The sequence below is a fragment of the Mustela nigripes genome, chromosome 3 (genome assembly GCF_022355385.1).
Source record: "Mustela nigripes isolate SB6536 chromosome 3, MUSNIG.SB6536, whole genome shotgun sequence".
Classification (NCBI taxonomy): domain Eukaryota; kingdom Metazoa; phylum Chordata; class Mammalia; order Carnivora; family Mustelidae; genus Mustela; species Mustela nigripes.
The window spans coordinates 23,674,235-23,700,377 of NC_081559.1; the positions used below are offsets into that span (position 1 = coordinate 23,674,235).

General features: G+C 34.9%; 1 protein-coding gene across 1 annotated transcript in view; it reads left to right on the plus strand.

Moving 5' to 3' along the window:
• SPAG16 (sperm associated antigen 16) overlaps positions 1 to 26,143 on the plus strand; it is a 1,019,820-nt gene that overhangs the window by 123,246 nt on the left and 870,431 nt on the right. The window contains exon 10 of the mRNA XM_059392666.1: positions 19,511 to 19,638. Within this exon, the coding sequence (XP_059248649.1) occupies positions 19,511 to 19,638 (128 nt within the window). The remainder of the gene's footprint in view (positions 1 to 19,510; positions 19,639 to 26,143) is intronic.

Sequence of the window (26,143 nt, forward strand, 5' to 3'; positions counted from 1 at the left end):
TACTTGCATTTTTAGCTTTTCATTGTTCATTTCCCAAAGGCCACATCTCCCTCTCTTTTTGGCTTTCTCTTCCCAGAAACTTTGCCTTTTGAAAACCACCATTTAATGTTGGATGTTTTTCTGATTCTGTCCTCCACATCCCAGTCCTCTACCAGGGAATAGTTTGCTCTTTCATCATGAAGGATGGACCCCATCTGAAGATGATTCTGCCTTATTAGTATCCCTCTGTCCTTGCAGTTTTTCTCAGCTTGTTCTTGCTTTCTAGGAAGGTTCACAAAGGGGAGAAGCCTAAGAACTATCTTGCTGGAATTTGGCTTTTTTGTCCTAATAACTTAGATTTATTTTTAACTTTGAGACAGTTGTGCTAAAGGTTTGATTTTTGTGGTTTCTTGTTCTTTGTGCTTTTCTGTATTGTTTTGGGGGAGATATTGTGAGATACTCTTGTGGATATCATAGGTCTTTAAGTATTTGAGGTTTGTATTTTGAGAAAATGTGCAGAAATCTTAAAATTATAATATCTACCCAATGAGTTGAATTTATTAATATTATGAGTGTCTCTTTTCACTTGTATTAGACTTTTGTATTAAAGTTTGCTTATATTATTTTAGCCAGGCCCAATTTCTTTTTGGTTTGCATGGTATATATTTTTCTTTCTTTTTCATCATTTTTGTTTCCATATATTTTAGTTTCATATCTTAAAAAGCATATACTATACCAGAATTTTGCTTTTACTTTTGGTCTGACAGACTATTTATTTTGAATAGAGCATTTACTCTTTCACATTCAATGAATTAGATGATGTATAGGGATACATTTTATTATCTGATTATAGTCTTTTTATTTGAAGCTCATGTTTATATTCCTTCCTTTTTTTCATAATTTATAGCCTTTTAAAAAATAACTTATTAGTATTATTCCATATTCTTTCTGTATATTTTCTTGTTTAATAGTGTGTCAGAGATTACTACCTGTATCCTTTGTTCATCAGATTTGAATACAAACTAATACTTTGCCTTTTCCTATTATCTTAGAATTTTATTTATTCCTCTTACATTTTTACTATTTTGTTGTTGTCTTCATTTGAATATATTTTAAACTCTTAAGGCTTCATGATTAATACAGCCTATTTTCTTGTAGATATGGTTAAATATTTGCCTAAGTCATTTCTTAGTATTATTCATATATCCTTGAATTTCCATCTGAAATCATTTTCCTCTTAACTGTAGTTTAAAAAAATTTCCTGAGAAACAGACCAACTCATGAAAAGTTCTCTAATTTAGTCTGAAAATGCCTTTATCTCTAGTTTTGAAAGATAATTTTACGCCATGGCAAATATTTTCTTTTTTTCCCCCAATTTTTATTTTATTTCCATCTAGTTAACATGGAGTACAATATTAGTTTCAGGTATAGGATTTAGTGATCATCACTTACGTACATCACCTGGTGCTCCTCACACGTGCCCTCTTTAATACCCATTACCTGTTTAACCCATCCTTCCCACCCTTGCCCCCAGTAGCCATCAGTTTATTCTCTGTAGTTAAGAGTCAGTTTCTTGGTTTGCCTCTTTTTCCCCTCATGTTCATTTGTTTTGTTTCTTAATTCCACATATAAGTGCAATCATATGGTATTTTTCTTTTTCTAACTGCACTATTTTTCTTAGCATTATACTCTCTAGCTCCATCGACATTGTTGCAAATGATAAGATTTCATTCTTTTTTATGGCTGAGTAGTACTCCACTTTATATGTATCACATCTTCTTTATCCTTTCATCAGCTAATGGACATTTGGACTATCTCTAATTGGGCTATTATTGATAATGCAGCTATAGATATTGGGGACATGTAAACATTTGAGTAGTATTTTTATATCCTTTGGGTAAATACATAATAGCCACTCTGGAAAATAGTATGGAGATTCCTCAAAAAGTTAAAAATAGAACCACCCTATGATCAAGAAACTGTGCTACTAGGTATTTAACAAATGGATAGTAAATGTTTTCTTTTAGCACTTTTCAGATACTGTTCTATCATATTTTGTCTCTCCTTGTTCTGTCAAGAAGTTGACTGTAATTCTTACTATATCTCTTTTCAGTACAATATATGTTTCTCTCTGGTTTCTTTAAAGACTTTCTCTTTCTCTTTGATTTTCAGTTATATTATGATAGACCTACATATGATTTTCTTGATGTTAGTTATCAGTTTGGAAAATTCTCAGCCATTATTTTTTCAAATATTGCTACCTCACCATTTTCTCTCTATTCCTATCAGTGATGCCATTTAACATTTTTGTAGATATTTTCCCTTTTATTTTTTTTTAATTTTATTTTTCTGTATATTTAACCTCTTCCTATGTCAGCCAGGTTGTTTCCTTTGGATAAATTTCTCAGGTCACAAAATAACACCCTCACCTGATTTCTCCATCATCTGTATTCCCTGTGGATGAGTTCCAAATGTCCACATTTCTTTCGTGTACTGGTCATATTGTCTTGAGTTTTATATGCCTGTTATTATTATTATTATTATCAACATATATTATTTGCCCCAGGGGTACAGGTCTATGAATCATCAGGGTTACACATTTCATAGTACTCACCAGAGCACATACCATCCCCGAGGTCCATAACACAGCCACCCTATGTTTACCCCCCCACCCCCCAGTAACCCTCAATTTGTTTTGAGATTAAAAGTCTCTTATGGTTTGTCTCCCTCCTGATCTCATCTTGTTTCATTTTTTTTCCGTCCCTACCCACCACGACCCTTACCCTGCCTCTCAAATTCCTCATATCAGAGAGATCATATGATAATTTTCTTTCTCTGATTATTTTGCTTAGCATAATACCCTCTAGTTTCATCCATGTCATTGCAAATGTCAAGGTTTTTTTAATGGCTGCATAGTATTCCTTTGTATATCTATAACACATCTTCTTTATCCATTCATCTGGTGATGGACATCTAAGTTCTTTCCGTTGTTTGGCTATTCTGGATATTGCTGCTATAAACATTGAGGTGCACATGCCCCTTTGGATCACTACATTTGTATCTTTGTGGTAAATACCCAGTAGTGTGATTGCTAGGTTGTAGGGTAGCTCTATTTTCAACCTTTTGGGGAACCTCCATGCTGTTTTCCAGAGTGACTGCACCAGCTTGCATTCCCACCAACAGTGTAGGAGGGTTCCCCTTTCTCTGCATCATCACCAACATCTGTCATTTCTTGACTTATTAATTTTAGTCATTCTGACTGGTGTGAAGTGGTATCTCACTGTGGTTTTGATTTGTATTTCCCTGATGCCAAGTGATGTGGAGCACTTTTTCATGTGTCTGCTGGCCATTTGGATGTCTTCTTTGCAGAAATGCTTGTTCATGTCTTGGATTATTTGTTCATTGGGTGTTGAGTTTGATAAATTCTTTATAGAATTTGGATACTGGCCCTTTATCTGATATGTTCATTTGCAAATATCTTCACCCATTCTGTCAGTTGTCTTTTGATTTTGTTGACCGTTTCCTTTGCTGTGCAAAAGCTTTTGATCTTGATAAAGTCCCAGTAGTTAATTTTTGCCGTTTCTTCCCTTGCCTTTGGTGATGGTTCTAGGAAGAAGTTGCTGTGGCTGAGGTCGAAGAGGTTGCTGCCTGTGTTCTCCTCAAGGATTTTGATGGATTCCTGTCTTACATTGAGGTCTTTCATCTGCTTTGAGCCTATTTTTGTGTGTGGTGTAAGGAAATGTTCCAGTTTTATTCTTCTGCATGGGGCTGTCCAATTTCTCTACACCATTGTTGAAGAGACTGTCTTTTTTCCATTGGACATTCCTTCCTGCTTTGTCAAAGATTAGTTGACATAGGGTTGAGGACCCATTTCTGGACTCTATTCTGTTCCATTGATCTATGTGTCTGTTTGTGTGCCAGTACCACACTGTCTTGATGATGACAGCTTTGTAATAGAGATTGAAGTCTGGAATTGTGATGCCACCAGCTTTGGTTTTCTTTTTCAATATTCCTCTGGCTATTTGGGGTCTTTTCTTGTTCCATATAAATTTTAGGATTATTTGTTCCATTTCTGTGAAAAAAGTTGATGGTATTTTGATAGGGATTGCATTAAATGCGTAGATTGCTCTAGGTAGTGTAGTAATTTTCACAATATATGTTCTTCCAATCCATTAGCATGGAACACTTTTCCATTTCTCTGTGTCTTCTTCAATTTCTTTCAAGAATATTCTACAGTTTTCTGAGTATAGGTTCTTTGCCTCTTTAGTTAGGTTTATGCCTAGGTATGTTATGGTTTTGGGTATAATTGTAACTAGGATTGATTCCTTAATTTCCCTTTCTTCTGTCTTGCTGTTTTTGTATAGAAATGCAACTGATTCCTGTGCATTGATTTTATATCCTGACACTTTATTGAATTCCTGTATGAGTTCTAGCAGTTTTGGAGTGGAGTCTTCTAAGGATTTTCCACATAAAGTATCGTGTCATCTGCAGAGTGAGAGTTTGACTTCTTTGGATGCCTTTAATTTCTTTTTGTTGTTTGACTGCTGAGGCTAGGGCTTATAATACTGTTGAATAGCAGTAGTGATAGTGGACAGCCCTGCCATGTTCCTGACCTTAGGCAAAAAGCTTTCAATTTTTCCCCATCGAGAATGATACATGCGATGGGTTTTTCATAGATGGCTTCGATAATATTGAGGTATGTACCCTCTTTCCCTACAGTGTGGAGTTTTGATCAAGAAAGGATGCTGTACTTTGTCAAATGCTTTTTCAGCATCTATTAAGAGTATCATATGGTTCTTGTTCTTTCTTTTTATTAATGTTTTATATCATATTGATTGATTTGTGGATGTTGAACCAACCTTGAAGCCCAGGAAAAAATCCAACTTGGTCATGGTGAATAATCCTTTTAATGTATTGTTGGATCCTATTGGCTAATATTTTGGTGAGAATTTTTGCATCCATGTTCATCAAGGATATTGGTCTGTAAGTCTCCTTTTTGATGGGGTCTTTGTTTTTCGGATCAAGGTAATGCTGGCTTCATGAAACAAGTTTGGAAGTTTCCCTTCCACATCTGTTTTATGGAACAGTTTCAGGAGAGTAGGTATTAATTCTTCTTTAAATGTTTGGTGGAATTCCCCTGGGAAGCCATCTGGCCCTGGGCTCTTGTTTGTTGGGAGATTTTTTTGATGACTGCTTCAGTCTCCTTACTGGTTATGGGTCTGTTCTGGTTTTCTATTTCTTCCTGGTTCAGTTTTGGTAGTTTATATGTCTCTAGGAATGCATACATTTCTTCCAGATTGTCAAATTTGCTTCCAGATTGCCAAAGTTGCTCATAATATGTTCTTATAACTGTTTGTATTTCTTTGGTGTTTGTTGTGATCTCTCCTCTTTCATTCATGATTTTACTAATTTGAGTCCTTTCTCTTTTCTTTTTGATAACTCTGCCCAGGGGTTTATCAATCTTAATTCTTTCAAAGAACCAGCTTCTAGTTTCATTGATTTGTTCTACTGTTCTTTTAGTTTCTATTTCATTGATTTCTGCTCTGATCTTTATGCTTTCTCTTCTCCTGCTGGGTTTAGGCTTTCTTTGCTGTTCTTTCTCCAGCAATTTTAGGTATAGGGTTAGGTTGTGTACTTTAACCTTTCTTGTTTCTTGAGAAAGGCTTGTTTAAAGAAAGAAAAACATATGTATGCAAAATACAAAAATAAGGTTAAACACAATGAAGGGATGAAATATGACTGTAAAGATGAAAATTTAAAAATATTCTAAAAAGATAAAGGTTGGTTGAAAAAAGAAGAATAAAGGAAATATTGTGATCGGGTTGGAGGCTAGAACAAAGCCATGTGCTAAATTTAGGGTATATTTTGATCTATTAGAAGAAATTGTGTTCCAAAATTTTAAAGAAAATGAAAACCTATATGTATACAAAGGTAGGGTTAAATACAATGAGTGTATAAAATATGACTGTAACTGAAAATTAAGAAAGATTTTTAAAAAGATATTGATAAAATAGTTTAAAAACATTAAAATAGGAAAGAGGAAAAATAAGAAAAGAACATTAATAAAAAGAAAATAGAAAAAAATAAAATTTCAGAAATTTAACTTTGAAAGACTAAATGGTCCTGGGAAAAAATCCATGAATTTTATGTGTTGCTTTCCCCTAGCTCTGGATTTCCACAGTTCTCATTCATTGGTAAACTTGGTCTTGTCTGGAAATTCTTGCTGATCTTCTGGTGTAGGGCCTGCTGCAGTGATTCTCTGTGTCTTTGCCTGAGGTGGAATTACACTGCCTTGCCAGGAGCCAGGCTATATAATCTGCTTGGGTTTGCTCTTGATAGCTTTTATTCCCTGAATGCTTTCTGTACAGCTTTGGAAGACAGGAATTAAAATGGCGGCCTACCAATCACTGGCAGCATAGAAGCTGAGAGCACAGGGCCCCACTCCTCAATGTGCCCTCAGAGAAAGGCAGTCAGTTCCTCCTGTCTCCTTGGTCTCTGGCCGCACTCTGAGCTCGCCTAGCCTGTGACCAAGCATTTCTATCTCTGGTGCATGGCCCCATTTGGAGTCTCTCAACCCAGGAGATTTCTGCAATGCACTCCTGGACTGCTTCTCCTCGAGGAGGAGAAGCACCCATACTTAGGTGTCTGCCTTGGATCATGTTTTAAGGTAATCCTGAGCTAGAGCCCACTCCTTGGCTCCATCTCTGTAGCCAACTTCCCTGCTCCAATACCTGGGAGCTCTGCCACACTCAGACAACCCCGATCCTTCTGTGACCCTGCGGGTCCTGAGACCACACTGTCCCGCTAGGGCTCCACCTCCTGCTTAGCCTCTGGAGTGATGGTCCCGCAATGGAGCAGACATCTAAAATTCTGATTTTGTGTTCTGCTGTTCTCTCACTTGCTGGGAGCCAGACCCTCCCCCCATGGTCTATCTTCCTGTGTGTTGCCTCAGATTCACTTCTATGCATATTCTACCTTCCAGAAAGTGGTCGATTTTCTGTTCCTAGAATTGCTGTTCTTCACTCCTATCTCCTGTTGAGTTTGTAGGTGTTCAGAATGGTTTGATAACTATCTAGCTGTACCCTGGGACCTGATGATATTTTGATCTCCTACTCTACTATCTTGCTCCCCTCTATATGCCTATTTTTGTTTGTCTTGTTTTTATTTGTTGAGCATCACACAGTATTTCTTTAAAAAAAAAAAAAAAAACAGAGGTCAGATTTGAGGCACAATAGTGATATTGTATTTTTCCAAAGAGTGTTTATGCTGATATTTTACAGGCAGCTATGCTGGCAACATTATCTTTTGCATTATAACCTTATTCTAATTAGTAATTGAAATTATTCTAAGTTTAGTTTTAGCCTTTGGAATGTTAAGTCTATTTCTAATTTCCTCTCATTCCTCTGAGTTTTAATCCAAAGCCTGGAGTTTTTACCAGAACCCATACTTAGAGCTCTCAGCTACACTTTGGTCCTTTTTGTCTCAGTCTTTTTGCCTCCTTTATCAAAATTATCTGAAACCAAGGCTTCAGCAGGAAACAAACTCCAAACACCAGGTTAACCTCCATGTGTGTCTTTCTTCTCTTAGATCTTGACTCCATTATTCTTCACTACATAGTTAAATTCTCTGATGCTTTCAAAACGTTTCCTAAAAAAAAGTATTTTTACCATATTTCTTTGTTTTCAGTGAAAGACTTGTTCCACATAACCTCATTCATCATTGCTGAAACTCTCTTCTGCTTTGAGGAGAAATATTCATAAGCTTAACTTTTTATGTTTATATACAGAATATACCACCTACTGAATAACTTACAATGAATAGTTTTGTTAAAAAATGTGATATAATTTCTTAGATCATATTTTTGCCCAGAAAGTGGTGCTTCCAGTGTCTGTAAAAGCTAACTTATTTTATCTTTTCTTCCTGTTTCTTCATGGTCTTTTGCCATTTTCTTTCTAGCCTTTCCATTCTTACCTGCTTATACTTTCCATTTATGTTTTCCCTACATTTGGGTTTCTCATTCCTGTACTCTATTTCTAAAAATGCTTGCAGAACTAGGTTCTGATTTTCTAACAGCACAAATTCCATTTTAGATTAATGCACATTGTTTGCTATCTTACTCAAATACCATTTTCTATCTACAAGAGTGTAATTCCCTTGAGTTTGAAATTAGTAAGTCTATATCACTAAAACAAGCTTAATTATCATGTCAGGATAGACCCATATCTGGAACCCTGTCCCTTTCTAGTTGTCTCACTATGCTGAAAATCATCTGGCTGTAGATAAGTGTGCTTCATACCCTTGTATGTGCCTGCTAATGTTGCAGGGATACTCAAACAGGAAGGAAACCACCTTTGGCAAAGTGATTAAGCTCATTTTGACCAGAAGACAAATGCTTGAAATCATTAAAACACAGATTATCTTGAATTATTGCTACCTAATCTTTGATTTTTGGTTTGAATGGATAATAAATTTGGCATATGTTTATATATTTAGAAGTCAAAAGGTAGAAGTTACATCAGAATCTCTGAAATATAAATGCATAATGACTTTAAAAGTCATATTAACATGGTGTTACTGTTGGTCACTGTAAATCAGCAGGTACCTTTTTTGGAGTCACTAAATCTTAGCACTCATTATCTTTCCAGGTGCAAGAATGAATGATTTGGGGAGCTAGTCTCATATAGGATTTACACTGAATTAGGGAAATAAAATTCCTAGGTGAGTTCATGCACAATAATGTAAATTATAAAGTTATTTTTATATCATTTCTACCTTCCAGAAATATTTTGGCTCTGCTCCATGAATGAGATATGAACAATACATTGACTTTTGAGAAGGCCATTTGTTCACTAAACAGGCATTTAGAGTGCCTGTTACGTGTAAGAGTATGTGCTAGAGAGACAAAAGTGAATCATGTGTCATACTTGTCTTCTAATAACCTCATAGTTGAGTGGAAGGACTGTGCAATGACACAATAGTGATATTGTCTTGTAAGTACATTTTGACATTGATAACAGGTGCAACACAAAGAAATGTGTAATGTGACATAGCTGTATATTCAGGGAAGCAGTGGATGGTGAGGTTTGGGAGGCAGGCTGGGGTTATCCCCATAGGCGACCTTGTATCAAAGGATTTGAAACTTTACCCTGTGGACAATATGAAGTCATTTGATGGTAATACATAGATGAATGATATATTTTTTAATGCCTTTTAGTAGTGCCATTTTGTGTGGGTTTCTTTAAGTTGAGAGACATGTGAGAGGCTGCAGCAGTCTCTTATGGACAGAGATGGAGACTTATACTAAGAAAGAAACAAGAAAATACAGAAGGAGTAATGAATTTTTAAAATGTGGTTCAATGGATGTTAGAATGATGCCAAATTTGGCTTGCAAGTGAAAAATATTGTCATTAATCATGATCATGAATTCAAAAGTAAAACTGATTTAAGTGAAAGAAGAAAAATATTTAGCACTAGACAGTGAGACTTCTGTGGAACATCTAGGTAGAGTTAGATGAAGGTCGCAAACACATTATGGTAAACCTCAAGGATGGACAAAAATGCTATAGGATTTAGTGTGGAATGAGAAAAGAGAAGGGCAGTATGGAGTTTGGAGGAGCTCAGTGTTTAAAGGGCAGGTCTACATATATAGCCTGCTGACTACATTAAATTCAGTGAGTGCTTAAGAGAGGCCGGAGAAAGTGATGGCTGACATTTGATCACCTGTATAAGTGAGGCTTTGGTAAATGTTGAAAAAATATCCCAAACTTAGATTCTGTTTGTTGCTTAAAGTGTTCATAGTGAGATCTATAACAAGTGAATAAAATGCAAAGGCACTCTGTAGTGCAGATTTTAATAGACCGACTTATTATCCTATCCCATACTATCCTGCCACTTCTAAAGAATTGATAGACTTTGGGGATGGCATATGGAATTTCTACAGTCAAAGGCAGAATTTTGCATCAAACAATACATCTAACTGTGCAACTAGTATGTGGCATTAATTTCAGCTGGACAGATTATATTCAGCCATTTATAACTGATACCCATAGCCTTAGAAGAGCCTCAGCACAGTTCCTAGAAATTGACTGGCATCCCATTCTATGCCTTTCTTAGAAGGTGGATACAAAATAAAACCCGGATTGTATGTGGGAGAGATAATCTGTTATGTATCAAGAGTCTTATAAAGATTAAAGATAACCAAATGAGTCAACCTAATTAATTCATTTGAATTATTTTCTTGATGCCTGGCTTTTCAATGTCTGATCATGTTCTACATATTCACAATTGCAATCTTTTTAAAATTCAATAGGAAGGATCATTGAAACATATATTAACAAAAAGAAGATAAATAGTATAGAAGATCATATTAATTATAAGAACCTGGAATAACTTAGAGTGGAAGTTAGTTATTTTACTGTGGAGCTTCATGATGCTATAAGTCACCAAACCACAAGAAAATTTTCCTTGTAGAAATTCACAGACGGTGAAACATAGCTAAGATGATATTACTTTAGACACAGGCTTGCATTTATTCTGGACATGTAAAACAAACTGATGCCAATCAGTTGGGTCAGAAGTATTAGACATGCCTCCTTAGCTGCTAATGAAAATAACTTAAGTTTGCTAGAACAAAATTTTGCATTGCCTTTGAGGAATGGAATAAAACTAGTGAGGAGAGATATCAATAATTATCCATACTTTCTATCCACAAAACTAACCAGAAATCTCTTGATATGTTCTCAGAGTAATGCCATTAGTCCAGTAGGTGAAAGTATGACTTAGTCATCTGTTGAAAACAGAGCCACCATTTTCAGAAGTTGCTCCACTTATTGACATTTGCATCGTCTAGCACTGCTGCAGTCTCTGGCACTGAGAGAAATGGTCACTGGTGTCATCATTATGGTGCACTTTTCTTAACCTTCATGTGCTTTGTGCTACCTATCTCTCCATTTCCTTCACCATAGCTTTGACTCTTTTTGCATTTGCAACACTTTTATGTGATTATAATAGCGTTAAACAGATTTATAATTTATTATCTAGGAATATTTTACATGTAATATATTATTGATGCTTTTCAGGTATTTGCATTATTGCATAACAATTAGCTTTTTCAAAATGAAAAATTTTATTAAATTATAATGATTAATTTAACAACATTAAAGTCAAGATAAGATAGCTAAGCTAAGTGTTGCAATTTCAATTACAAAAATGCATGCTTATTCTTCATTTTGGAAGCCTGCCAACTAGAGAATATATTAGGCAGTGAATGAAACTAGACAAGTCATCTAATTCAGCAATTTCTAGCTGGTCAAGATATATCTTCAGGCAAATTTAACCTTTATAAGACTTATTCTTGGTCTCTGCTTCACAGAGATTACACAACTGTTTATTTTAAATGAAAATTATAGTGAAAGAAATATAATCTAAAAGTCATTGAAATTTCTGTGTCTATCAATTTCAGTTTGCATGAGGCTAAGTGAGGGGTATTAATAAGGACTTAGAAATTCTTCATCCATTTTCAAATAAAACTGTTAGTGGAGAATTGCCTTAATTTACAAACCTAAATAGATTATGTTCTTTATTGGCAAATGTCCAATTCATTAATTTTTGTCATCTTTCAATTAACTGCTTATTTTTTTGTGTCAAATAGGATTTTAAAAGGTAATAACTATTTTCTTACAATAGTAAACTGTCCTATTTTAAAACTGTTGGGGAAATAAAAAGCTATATTTTAATAACTACATATAAGCAATAACTAGATACTGCATGAATGACCCCCAATCTCCTTGAATCCTGCTTGGATTTTGATAAGTATCATTTTTAGGCTCTTGGGGACTATGGGAGTTACCAGGATGACTTCCAGAAAAATAAAAGGGTAAAAACTCAGCTGTGTTTGAAAATGCAGAAATGAATACAAAATAAAAAGCATTAAGACTTAGTTACTATTAATATTCTGACATACTTTCTTCTAGTCCCACTTTTTATGTATTGATATATCACACATATGCTCTCTAAGTTACATGGATACTTTTTTATGTTCATAAATATTCTTTGTGAATACAGTTATTAATAACTACATAGTATCTTATCACCTGGATGTATGATATTCTGTAGTTCATTTTTATTACAAATTAAGTGTTTTAAGTACTTAATTTTAATAAATAATGGTTCATGGATATCTTTGTGTATTTGTCCTAGCACATTGGTTTGAATATTTCCTTAGTATATATTTTTAGAAAAAGACTTACTGATAAAAGGTATTTGGTCACTTTTTAATTATATTTGATAAATATGGCTAAATTTCTTGAAAGTTTATATCAATTTATATCAATTACTACTTGCAGTGTATGAGAGTAACTGCACCATTGTACTAATCTTATTTTAAAAATGTAGTTTATCAGTTTGCAAATTAATAACATCTCATTTGTTATTTTAATTAGTATTTAATTATTAGTGAGACTGAATCTTTTCATATGTTTACTGATTACTTTTTGGGTGACATGTATCCATAATGTCTGTACATTTTTCTTCAAAAGAGTTTAGTTTTTATGATTTTAAATAATAAATTTAAATTATATGTAATTATATTACTTTAACACACCAATATTTTTCTTGCAGTTTTTTCTTTTCGAAGTTTAAAAAACTACTTAATCAAACATACCTGTCTTCTACTTCACAGTTTTTTCTTTAGTGTTATGTTTAGAAGGGGTTTCCACATTCATTTTCACATTCAGATCATATAGATATTTAGCGGTATGTGCTTCTGTGGATTTTATGATTTCTTTTTTTTTTTTGAACATTGAAATCTAGTTAATCTGGAATTCATTTGGAAGCAGGATAAGAGGCAATGTTCTACATTTTCTTCTCAAAAAGTTAATCTAGTTTTTATAACAACTTCTATTGCATAATTCTTGCTGAGTCTTTTCTGGAGACTTGATCATCAAAAATGTAGACTTACACTGGAAGGAAGACAACAGGGTATCTCGGGAGACAATGACCCACATTAAAAACTACTGTACTCCCGGATTGAAGGTCCTAATACAGAACCTTATTGGCGTAGTTGAAATAATGTTCTTAATGGTGTTCTTAACAGATTTAGTTGTGGTATTTTGGGGTCTATATGCAGATTAGAAAGAGCAGAAAAAGGGGACTAGGAAAAGGGCAGGAATTAGCATAATTATTATAGTTAGAAAAACTAAAAAGTAGGCAAAGTTGTATTACTCAGTGGTAGTGTTCGTAATGATTACCATGTTATTAAGAAGAAAAGATATGATGATCTTTCTTTTTTTATTTTTTTTTTTTAAGATTTTATTCATTCACCCGACAGAGAGAAATCACAAGCAGACGGAGAGGCAGGCAGAGAGAGAAAGAGAGGGAAGCAGGCCCCCTGCGGAGCAGAGAGCCCAATGTGGGACTCGATCCCAGGACCCTGAGATCATGACCCGAGCCGAAGGCAGCAGCTCAACCCACTGAGCCACCCAGGCGCCCTATGATGATCTTTCTAATTTGATGTGGATCAAAGCAAAGAAGGACTGAGTGATAGCTTTAACATACATTAAAATTATTTTGCTTGATATAGTCATGTAGAGTAGAAACTTTAGCAGCGCCTGCATGGCTTTGTTGGTTAGGCCTCAGTCTTTGGTTCAGGTCCTGATCCTGGGGTCCTGGGATTGAGCCCTGCCTTGGGCTCCCTATTCAGCGGGGACTCTGCTTCTCCCTCTCTCCCTGCTGTTTCTCCTTCTTATCCTCACTCCTTTCTGTCAAATAAATTAAAACAAAAATTATTTAAAAAAAAAAAAGAAAAGAAAAAGGAACTTTAAAGAATAATTAGAAACTTAGGATATTAGGTAAAAATTCTTAAGTACATGTGAAAACAGCATTTTGCAAGTAAAATCCTTCTCTCTACAATCTAAGACCACAATAATACAAACAAATATAAAGGTCAAGGAATTGAACAAATTCCTGAATAAGGAAGGTTTTCTCTGACTCACTTCCATTTTCATACTTAGACTGTAAATGTCAATTAGCTCAATGAAATCTTGCTGATAATGTCAGCTGTCAGTCATTATAGATGGTGATGTGTGAAGTTTGTCAGCAGGCGTGGACTACTTGAGTGATAAATGAAGTAATGGGGGCACAGAAGCCTGAACAAAACTTCTCCCTTTCTGGTAAATCCACATGGGGATTTAAAATAAGAAGAGAAAAAAATACATTAAAATATGTTTTAATGGGTGTTTATTTAACGTAGTATCTATCTTAAAATATTCATCTTTTACCTTTAAATTTTGAAAGATTAATATAAATGGTTGTTGATTAATCATAATCATTTCCCAAATATATTGGTCAATGTAAACAGCATTAGCTGCTGCAAGAGGTAAGATGCAAATCCAAAGTCCTTTCACAACAAAGGTCCATTCTTAACTTGTGGATGGTATGACTCTGTGGCTTTCCTCCATTCAATGACAAAGTAATGTGGGCAGCCATCTGTCATCTCTACCGTCCGTCATCTACATGGCTTTCCAAAGTCATTGTGGCAGGAGAAGAAAAGTGGTGAACTATGTCAGGGTGTTTAAAGGCTAGGACTGGAAATGGTTTATATCATTTCTGCTCATATCCTGTTTCAAAACCCAATCACTTTACCTCAATATAATTGCAAGGGAGGCAGGGAAATGCAGGAAGGGTGTCTCAGTCAGGTGAGTATCTCAGTCAGCTGACTCTTGATTTCAGCTGAAATCATGATCTCAGGGTCCTGGGATCAAGCCCTGCTTGGGTTCCTTGCTTAGTAGGGAGTTTGCATGTCTCTCTCTCTCCCCCTCTGCTGCTCCTCTTTCTTTCTCTCTCTCTCGCAAATAAATAAGATCTTAAAAAAGGGGGATAATTCATACATGTAGGACTACTTTTCTTATACACATTATTTTATTTGAAAATTTAAGGAAAAAAAATTACATGCTTATGGCAAAATATTTAAACAGTAAAGAAAGATATAATATTAAAAACAAATGATTCTCTTCCCTTTGTTCTGATCTCCATTTACCACATCCATTGGTGACCACTGTTAGATTTTTTCTCTCTATAAAAATGTTTTATACATACATTAGTGCTTACCATGTAGATGCTTTTTACTTCATTAAAAATGGGATTATTTTATTTATATGCTATTGTGTACATTTCTTTTTTAGTTAATCATCTATCAAAGAGCTAATTCTCTATAAATACATATAAATTTAGAGTGATAGCCAAAATATTTAACAACCATTATTTAACATGGTCACTGACCAGTAACAATTACTTTAATTAGGGCATTTTGCTGAATAAGTTGGGGGCAAGGATTAGTAACCAACGAAGGGGCTAGGGTTGGTGGAGGGAGAGGAACATGAGGATGTGCTCAGGGTTTCAGTTGTTTCCAAGTATATGGATATCTTTCAGTATTTTAACTATTAACAAGGCCATACTGGTGCACTAAAGTTATATCAGTCCATGGAATCTATCAATAGAATGACAGTATCTGCAATTCATGATATTAATTGCATGTCTACTTCATTCCAGTAGATTTATTGCTCATTTTTTCACCTTATTATCTTCTGTATATTTACACTCTAGCTTTTCTCAATGATGTAGTTTTTCCTTTATGTTGTTCCTTCATGAGACTGTCAGTCCTTCAATGGAAGGAATGTATTCCAGTTCTGTTTTTGATCTGGTTACTAACACAGTATCTGATACAGAATAAACATTCAAATGTTGAATCAACAATCTTGAACTTTGGGTTCAAAATTGGTCTGGGTAATTCCCTTGAATGTCAGATCAATGGAAAGCAAGGAACAAGATAGAGAAGCAGACATGAGTTGAAAGGCATAGATAGAGGGCCTGGAAGACACCTGGGTAACTAGGAGACTTATGGAAGGAGGCCAAGTAGATAGTTCAGCTTCCTAATCAGGATGGATTCAAGGGATGTTATACTGATACATCCCTGAAATAGCAAGAGAGTTACTCATCAGGTTTTTCATCCTTTGACTATAAGCAGGAAGGGAGACTATAAAATTCCTACTGGTTGGCCAGTGGAACAGGAGTTCCTTTTATTATTGATCCTGGGACAAACAGATAATCAACAGTTAACTAGATATGGGACTGGGATTCTGACAGGTGGTATCATATGAAAATCTGCCTTAATCAATATCCCAGGAGAATATTAAACCTGAAAGTTGAGTTGGATAAAATATTTTATAATCAATACAGTATGATATAATTCATAATGAATTTATTAACTGGTTGAAATTAACATGTGCCACTAATAACAGCAATAATAAAAATATCCACAGAAATAGCTAAAGATTATTAAATATTTATTAGGTGCTAAGCATGTGATTACTGCTTTTTAGAGACTATCTTACTTAGTCCCCACAGCAGCCTATTAATTAGGTGTGATTTTTGGTTGTATTTTACAGATGGGAAAATGCATCCTAAAAAATTTGTTAAAAAGCTTGATTAATTCACATGCTAGTATGTGGTAGAACTCAATCCCTAGAGAAAGCCAGAATTTTTTAATCCCTTTATTTTACATAGGGAACTTTAAATACAAACTTCAGAGCCTTACCGTGGGGAATTATTACTTAATTGGTCTGGGGTATGATCCCGTGATACTGGTATTTTTAAAAAATCTGCCTGATGGTTTCAGTGGGTAGACAGACTAAAGAACTACTGACTGATGCAAGCATATTATTGAGAGCTTAGCTATGCCCTCCAGTTATACCTTGTCAATACAGAGAAATGATAATGGCATGTAACTTAAAAGAATAGTTTTAAAATTTATTTTGCTCCCTCTATTCTCTATGCACAGTCCTTACTTATGTATCTGCACTTGCCTCACCGATTCTGCCTGCCCATTTGCTTCCGTTTCCTGGAACATTTCAGTATACATGCTGGGCAATGGAAGGGGTCTTACATCTTACCTCTGCAGGTGCATTTATGTTTAGATAGGATTGCTGTTTCTAGGCCTTCACTGCCCTTATAAATCTTCCTTTAAATATCTGTTCAGGTATTTTTATATTTTCCTGTATTCTTCTCAGCTACACCAAAGAGGCTGTAGCTGAGAAGGTTATATTAAGCTTAGTTGATAAGATTTCATGAAGTGTCTCATTATTTTAGTTTTTTTTTTAAAGATTTTATTTATTTATTTGAGAGAGAGATCACAGAGAGAGAGGAAGGGAAGCAGGCCCCCTGCTGAGCAGAGAGCCCGACGTGGGACTCGATCCCAGGACCCTGAGATCATGACCTGAGCCGAAGGCAGTGGCTTAACACACTGAGCCACCCAGGCGCCCCTCATTATTTTAGTTTTATATAATGATTGGTTTAATAGTGCTTATACAAATTGCTGGGGATAATAAGTTTATGGTTCTAGATTTTTCCCTGCCATCAAAAAATTATGTAAGCCTGGATTCTGATTCACCTTGCTACCTTGTCTGGCATAATAGTTTACCTTCCCTCCATTTCCAACCCAGACAATATTGTTAAAATGAATTATCATCACAATGATAGTAAAATGGACAAAAGACATAGACATACCTTTCAGAAAAGATGCAGTAAAAAAAGAAAAAAGAAACACAAAAACTTACTCAGTTAATTTAAGAAATGTCAATATTATATAGTTTTTATATGAATTAGCAGCAATTTCCCCCAAGGCTTTTTACCTTTAGATATAATTAATTTATATGTTTATTTTTTTATTGTCCATGGTGTCCTCATGCTGGAATGCAATCTCCACAAAGAAGGGAATTTTGTCTATTTTGTTCAAAGACATAAGAGCTGAAACCAGTGCCTGTCATGAAATAGACATTCAATGATAAGTATTAGTTAAACAGTTGACTGAATGTATTGTTTTAGTTTTAGTTGATTTTTTTGTTTCAAGTTTTTATTTAAATTCTGGTTAGTTAACATATAGTATAGTAATGACTTCAGAAGCATAATTTCATGATTCGTCACTCACATACAATATGCAGTACTCATCAGCACAAGTGCCCTTCTTAACACACCCATCACTGATTTAACCCACCCTGAAAGTATTACATGTATTACACATGTGTGAATGTATGGATGGATAGCATTAACAATATTGTGGTGAATTGCACACAGTATTATATGACAGGCAGTATATAAATTCATACAAGATTTCTGAAGAGCAATCTGTGAAGAGGAATCGTGTTTTATGTTAAGTATTTTATTCAAATTATTTATTTACACTTTTAGAAATGTGCTTTAAGAATATAATCAGTGAAATGCAGATTTATAGACAGAAAAGTCTGTTCATAGCATTGATAAGCATAAGGAAAACAAATATAACTGAATATTGAATAAAATATGGCATTCTTTCAAAATATACTAAGTAGAATGAAAATGTAGTATACCACTATGTTAAATGGAAAATGGAGCGTGGATAATAGAATATGGTCTCAAATTTATAAAAATTGAGGGATGTAATATTATATCAAAGTGCTAATAGTGGTTATATCTGTGTGGTGAAAATAAGGTTTCTTTTAATTTTTTTCTTTGTAGTATATGGAATGCATGATATTTCTATATGAATATGTATTATGTTGTTATCCAGAAAAATACTTCATTCATAAAAATTGGTTGTATCATTTTCTGACTCTAATATAACCTCCACAAGGGCAAAACTTTTTATCTGCTTTGTTCTTTGGTGGATTCCCCATGCCTACAATAATGTTTGGGATAAAGTAGCTCTTATAAATATTTTTTGAATAAATGAATGAGTACACAAACAAATGATATACCTCCCTCTCTAAAGGCAATTTTAAAGTATTAAGTATAAGTGGGTTGATTACTTCCTTCTTTTGTAGAGTTAAGCAGTTAATCCATCCATTATTGAATATTAATTAAGTACCTGTTTATAGCATATTTCCTTCCACTGCTACTTTCTCATGGACTAAAAATGGTCTTTGATCTCCAGTTACAATTGCTTGGCAAATGTGGATTATTCTGTAGGTGAGATTCAAAATAATTAAATGTTTTACCTTTAGTAAGTCCTTTCAATTAGCCCTGTGTCTTCAGGTTTAAGAAGAAAACCATAATTAATCCAATAACTTATGTTATTGTTCTGTTTCCTAATGAAAGTGTTTTTGGTTCACCATTTATAGAGGACAAAGGAATATAAGAATAATCACAGATTTGCTGACATTACTGTTGGGGATGGAAACTTATTGAAAAAGGACAACTGACCAATAATATAAGACAATACCATGTTGTACTTCATTGTAATTTAATAGGGGCTGTTTTTAAATAATTTTTCCATGTAGCATGCAGTTTAGACTTATGCAAATAAATATGTGCCTTATTTAACATTTTATCTTTTTTGCATGCTTTCTCAAAACTTAAATAGGAAATGAAGGACTTATGGTAACTCCTGAGGGAATATAATAGTAATATTTATGTTGTAATTTAGTATTAAATAATATGGTATTAATGTGTGCAGTGATATGGCTATTTTATATATAGCTCTTGCTTTTTCTTTTTCCTCTAGGATTCAGAATTTCCCACAGATATGCAACAAAATCCAAACCTGTATTTATGTAAAGAAAACATTGGTCCAGCAAAATTTGACTACAAGCTGAATAACATTTTTAGACTTCATGAACTTCCAGTGAGCTGGTAGGATTATTTACCTTTCTGATTCTTTTATTAATGCCTTTGAGGTTCTATTGTCATGTCTAAATTGTGTTGCTCTTATAGCCATTCATGATCAGAGTGGTTTGCTTTTAGCCTGCTTCCAAATTGCTACTCATAACAACAAAAGAATCTGCTTATAGCTGTGTCAAGAATCTTTAAACTAATTGGTTTAGGCACTTGGTGGCAGTACAGACCAAGTGCACTATTGTGTGTATTTATTGTAGAGGTTGTAGTTTAGGCTTAGAATAAAGCACAGATGGTTTCCAGAGAGGTTTGTAGGATTTCTTTTAAAGATGGGATCTCAGCAACTATGCATTTCATTTGATTATTTTACCAATATATGTTTTTTCCTCATTAACAAGTAATTTATTTTGGTTTTTTTTGAAGACTGTAGTTTCGTGAACTATAATCACATCAGTATAAAGACAAAACTTATTATTTGGTATTTATTAAAATGCATTATTTTATAAATCTGCATATTTATATTCATAGGAAACTTATTTTAAGTCATAAAATTTTTACTAGTATTCAGTTTTCAAGAAAAATATTAATATAGACAAATCCATACATATATTCTATCATATAGTTCTGTGGTATATTAAAATTTTAGGAAGTAGCTTTTATATATGATCATGGATATATCATTTTGATTATGGTTTAGGCAGTAATATTATTTTCTTACCTTTGTTCATATATTCCCAACTTTATGCCATCGATCTTCAAGAAATTTTAGGTTTATGAATAATATGTGGCAAACATAATGTAATTGCTCCTATTATATTTAACGAGGACAAATGTCTCAGAATAAAATGCTGACCAACTCTAATAACTTACATACATTAACCTGTGCTGAGTATTTTTTTTTTTCTTTTGCAAACTTTTCTCTGCTCCCAATGACTGGGTGTGTTACTTATTTTCTAAATCCTATGTGTTTAATTATTTCCATGTAGCAGGAATATTTATTGTCTGTGTTATCTTACTTAAGAGCACAGCAGATGTGATTCTATCTGCCCTGATCAAAATCAGTAAGTTAATGAATTGAAAGGGTCTGTTAGTAAAGGAAGTCATAAAAATGACACATTCATATCTTAAGTATTCTACTTGGACTTAAAACAGTGCATTTGCATTCCCATGCCAGTCTTTTGATGTAAAGTCATGGCTTTTTCTTTGATTAAGTGACTATTGATTGGAATGCTACACCATATTTCTTGCATAAGCTATACCAATAATGTATCATTTACATTTTCAGTTTCAATTTTGTGATTTCCTTGATCTGTATCAAGAACTTGAGACACTCGAAGATGGTCCTCTCACCTTTCTGTAGCATGCCTTTAATTTTCACGGAGAGCAGTTCTTATCACACTATTTCATCACCTTGATCTTTAATTACATTACAATAGCAAACATGACTGACTTATAAGGAGGGTTAATGACACACTCCTTGGAACTCTCTGTCATCAAGGATCTTAGCTGGTGGGAGTAGCCTGTGCTGGTCTACTTGGGCATGGTCTGAGAGCTCTGAATAGGTAAGTGCGATGTGCACAACTCTTGTGTTTTATAGAGAAAATAAGAAATGTTGGTCAATCTAACCATTAACTGGAGGTTAAGGGAAAAACTTCTATTAAATGAAAATGAAGAGACGAGAAGGAGTGAAATATTTAACTTTTAGTAAAAGACAAAATCTGAATTTTAGCTTTATTTCCAGCCTTTGGAAAGACAGCTTCCCTGGTAACTACTACTGCAACCCAGGAAATAATTTCTCTGCCACAGTCTTCACTAGTTAGCCCATTAGGAGAGAAGACTAACATTATAAGCTAGGCAGTAAAGAAGAGAAAAATCAATCACTAGTGGAAAGAATAATCACCAGTCTTCTAGAGTAACATACCTCAAAAGAAGATTAAGCTGTGACTTTGGGACAACTCATTTACCTGAGCCTTTTCATTTTTTTTTTTTTTTTAATCTGTGCCTTTTCTTGCCTGCCTTCATTTTCAGTTTGTCTCAGTTGCTACTTCCTTATACCACCATTTCTTCATTGTCACATACTTGCTTCTATTCCCACCATTTTATTCTTCTATCTTTATACTGTCATTCTAGACTACCATCCATTAACTAGCCATAATATAAAATTCAGTTATAAACTTTTAGTGTTGCTCAAATAATTTCATATTTTCTATTACTTTCAAAACCAAAACACTCATGCCCTACCCCCACGTACACGCAAAAGTTTTAGTACTGTATGGTTCTGTAATAAAATGTTTATTGTCTCCTTGATATATTTCTTTAAGGAGTAAAGAAAAAGCTTTTGTTTTACAAGTAACTATTTATTTGTTTTTGTCAGTTACCATCAACAGAAATCAAATTCTTCCTCTGTGGTATATAGACTTCTTAATCAAAATAACAATGATGATGATGATGATGATAATAAGGGTATCATAATAACAATAAGCATCTATAATTGTTAGAATTCAGCTGATTTATACATGCTATCTTTAACTTTGCATTTCTTTAAGGCATTTATTATTTTCCCAATTCTCTTTCTTTCTCTCTTTCTCTCTCTCTCTCACACACACACACACACACAAGCCTTAGAGATTTTGAGAGTCATGGAGAAAGAATTTGTATCAGGTCTGGTTACTCAAAAGCAAACTCCTAAATAGTAAAGAAATTATTTTAAAGAAAAATACTAAGGAAACTGAGGAAATAGTATCTATTTTTACAATCAGGCATACAAGTTCGCCAGTAACATACAACTAAATTAGATATGAATTTGGCCAGTATCCTTTTTCTCCCTTGATAATTGCTTTAAACTTAAATATTAAAATAATTAATTAGATTGTATTTATATGCAGATTAATTATATGTTCTTCCCTTGGAAAACCAGATTTTTAAAAATGTATTTTTACTGTTTTTCTAACAAGGTCAAAATAAAATAAATGCATATTAAATTCCAGATAATTAAATTTTTTTAATGTCTTACCTAATTTGCATTTCTATAGAGTGCAATTCCACAGGTTGAAGAACCAGAAGGATTTTTTTTTAATTTTTTATTTTTTATAAACATATATTTTTATCCCCAGGGGTACAGGTCTGTGAATCACCAGGTTTACACACTTCACAGCACTCACCAAAGCACATACCCTCCCCAATGTCCATAATCCCACCCCCTTCTCCCAAACCCCCTCCCCCCAGCAACCCTCAGTTTGTTTTGTGAGATTAAGAGTCACTTATGGTTTGTCTCCCTCCCAATCCCATCTTCTTTCATTTATTCTTCTCATACCCACTTAAGCCCCCATGTTGCATCACCACTTCCTCATACCAGGGAGATCATATGATAGTTGTCTTTCTCTGCTTGACTTATTTCACTAACCATGATATGCTCTAGTTCCATCCATGTTGTCGCAAATGGCAAGATTTCATTTCTTTTGATGGCTGCATAGTATTCCATTGTGTATATATACCACATCTTCTTGATCCATTCATCTGTTGATGGACATCTAGGTTCTTTCCATAGTTTGGCTATTGTGGACATTGCTGCTATAAACATTTGGGTGCACGTGCCCCTTTGGATCACTACGTTTGTATCTTTAGGGTAAATACCCAATAGTGCAATTGCTGGGTCATAGGGCAGTTCTATTTTCAACATTTTGAGGAACCTCCATGCTGTTTTCCAGAGTGACTGCACCAGCTTGCATTCCCACCAACAGTGTAGGAGGGTTCCCCTTTCTCCATATCCTCGCCAGCATCTGTCATTTCCTGACTTGTTGATTTTAGCCATTCTGACTGGTGTGAGGTGATATCGCATTGTGGTTTTGATTTGTATTTCCCTGGTGCCGAGTGATATGGAGCACTTTTTCATGTGTCTGTTGGCCATCTGGATGTCTTCTTTGCAGAAATGTCTGTTCATGTCCTCTGCCCATTTCTTGATTGGATTATTTGTTCTTTGGGTGTTGAGTTTGCTAAGTTCTTTATAGATTCTGGACACTAGTCCTTTATCTGATATGTCGTTGGCAAATATCTTCTCCCATTCTGTCAGTTGTCTTTTGATTTTGTTAACTGTTTCCTTTGCTGTGCAAAAGCTTTTGATCTTGATGAAATCCCAATAGTTCATTTTTGCCCTTGCTTCCCTTGCCTTTGGCGTTGTTCCTAGGAAGATGTTGCTGCGGCTGAGGTCGAAGAGGTTGCTGCCTGTGTTCTCCTCAAGGATTTTGATGGATTCCTTTCGCACATTGAGGTCCTTCATCCATTTTGAGTCTATTTTTGTGTGTGGTGTAAGGAAATGGTCCAATTTCATTTTTCTGCAGGTGGCTGTCCGATTTTCCCAACACCATTTATTGAAGAGGCTGTCTTTTTTCCATTGGACATTCTTTCCTGCTTTGTCGAAGATTAGTTGACCATAGAGTTGAGGGTCTATTTCTGGGCTCTCTATTCTGTTCCATTGATCTATGTGTCTGTTTTTGTGCCAGTACCATGCTGTCTTGATGATGAAACTCTTCAAAGTGTAGGGATAGAGGGCACATAACTCAATATCATCAAAGCCATCTATGAAAAACCCACCGCAAATATCATTCTCAATGGAGAAAAACTGAAAGCTTTTCCGCTAAGGTCAGGAACACGGCAGGGATGTCCATTATCACCACTGCTATTCAACATAGTACTAGAGGTCCTAGCCTCAGCAATCAGACAACAAAAGGAAATTAAAGGCATCCAAATTGGCAAAGAAGAAGTCAAATTATCACTCTACGCAGATGATATGATACTATATGTTGTAAACCCAAAAGACTCCACTCCAAAACTGCTAGAACTTATACAGGAATTCAGTAAAGTGTCAGGATATAAAATCAATGCACAGAAATCAGTTGCATTTCTCTACACCAACAGCAAGACAGAAGAAACGGAAATTAAGGAGTCAATCCCATTTACAATTGCACCCAAAACCATAAGATACCTAGGAATAAACCTAACCAAAGAGACACAGTATCTATACTCAGAAAACTATAAAGTACTCATGAAAGAAATTGAGGAAGACACAAAGAAATGGAAAAATGTTCCATGCTCCTGGATTGGAAGAATAAATATTGTGAAAATGTCTATGCTACCTAAAGTAATCTATACACTTAATGCAATTCCTATCAAAGTACCATCCATCTTTTTCAAAGAAATGGAACAAATAATTCTAAAATTTATATGGAACCAGAAAAGACCTCGAATAGCCAAAGGGATATTGAAAAAGAAAGCCAACGTTGGTGGCATCACAATTCCGGACTTCAGAAGGATTTTAAATCAGATTAGTTAAGAGAGATTTTAAGTTCTGATTTAGGTAGATGTCTTTTTCCTACTTTCAAAGGATGCTTCCTTTCAGCATAGAAAATGGCCTTCAGTACCTTCCATTGGTTAAAAACACTTTTTTTCTTTTAGCCAGACAAGCCTCCATCACACCTATGCTGTTTCCTCAGAAGCTGCTCTGCTCATTTCCACCAAAAACGTTGGCAGCAGTGATGAAGGAAGTAACATCCTCGACTTGTTCTTTCTGTTCTTTCCTCCAGTAGAGTTTCTGGAGTTTCCTTTCTTTCCTCGGCCCTGAAACTACTTTTGTCAGTCATTTGCTCTTTCCGTGCCCACCACGAGTGCCACTTAACTTTCTTTTCTTTACCTCTCAGGTTCAGTCAAATCAACCTACCACACCTGCTTTTCTTCTCCTGACCCCATTATTTGTATGGTCCTGCTGACTCCCAAGCTGGCCTGCTCAGCATCTTAAGGGGGCTCTTCCTCTTCTGCCAGACTTCTGATTGATGGATTCAGCCTCCCTCCTCTCCTTCCTGGCTCACCCCTGCAGCTGCTGCTTCTCGCTGCTGCACTTCCCCAGGTGGCTTCTCCCATACTCAGGCTATAAATACTTCCCCATATGGTGATCATCCTCAGGGTGATATCTCTACTATTGACTTCTCCCCTGAACTTGGGCATCTAATAAATCTCTCCAAATTTTCATGCCCAGAAAGAATTCTCTCTCTCTCTCTTTTTTTTTTTTCCCTACCAGAAAACCTGGTCTTCTAATCTTCTCATTTTCGTAAAAGCAAAATGTGAACTTCTGTGAATTTACTCAAGCTAAAGTCCTAGGAGTCACTGGGATTGCTCATTCTCCCACAAGGCATTTGCCACCATTAAATCTACCAGTAAGTCTGATGGGCCTTTCCTCCAGAATACATTTACATATTTTCCCTATCTCTCACACTATTGCAAAAGCCTACTAATTTGCCCTACCTTACCCTATAATAATTCACTCACTTCACAATAACCAAACAGGTCTTTTAAAAATACAAATCAGACTACAGGATTCCCTTCTTTAAACACCATAATGGCTTCCTCTCATTTTAAAATAAAATCCAAACTTCATTCTTTGGCATACCAGGCTTTGCAAGTTTCTCCTGCCTATCTCTGGCCAGACACTCCCTCACACTCCCTACGCAGTACCCTCTGCTTCCTCAGTCTT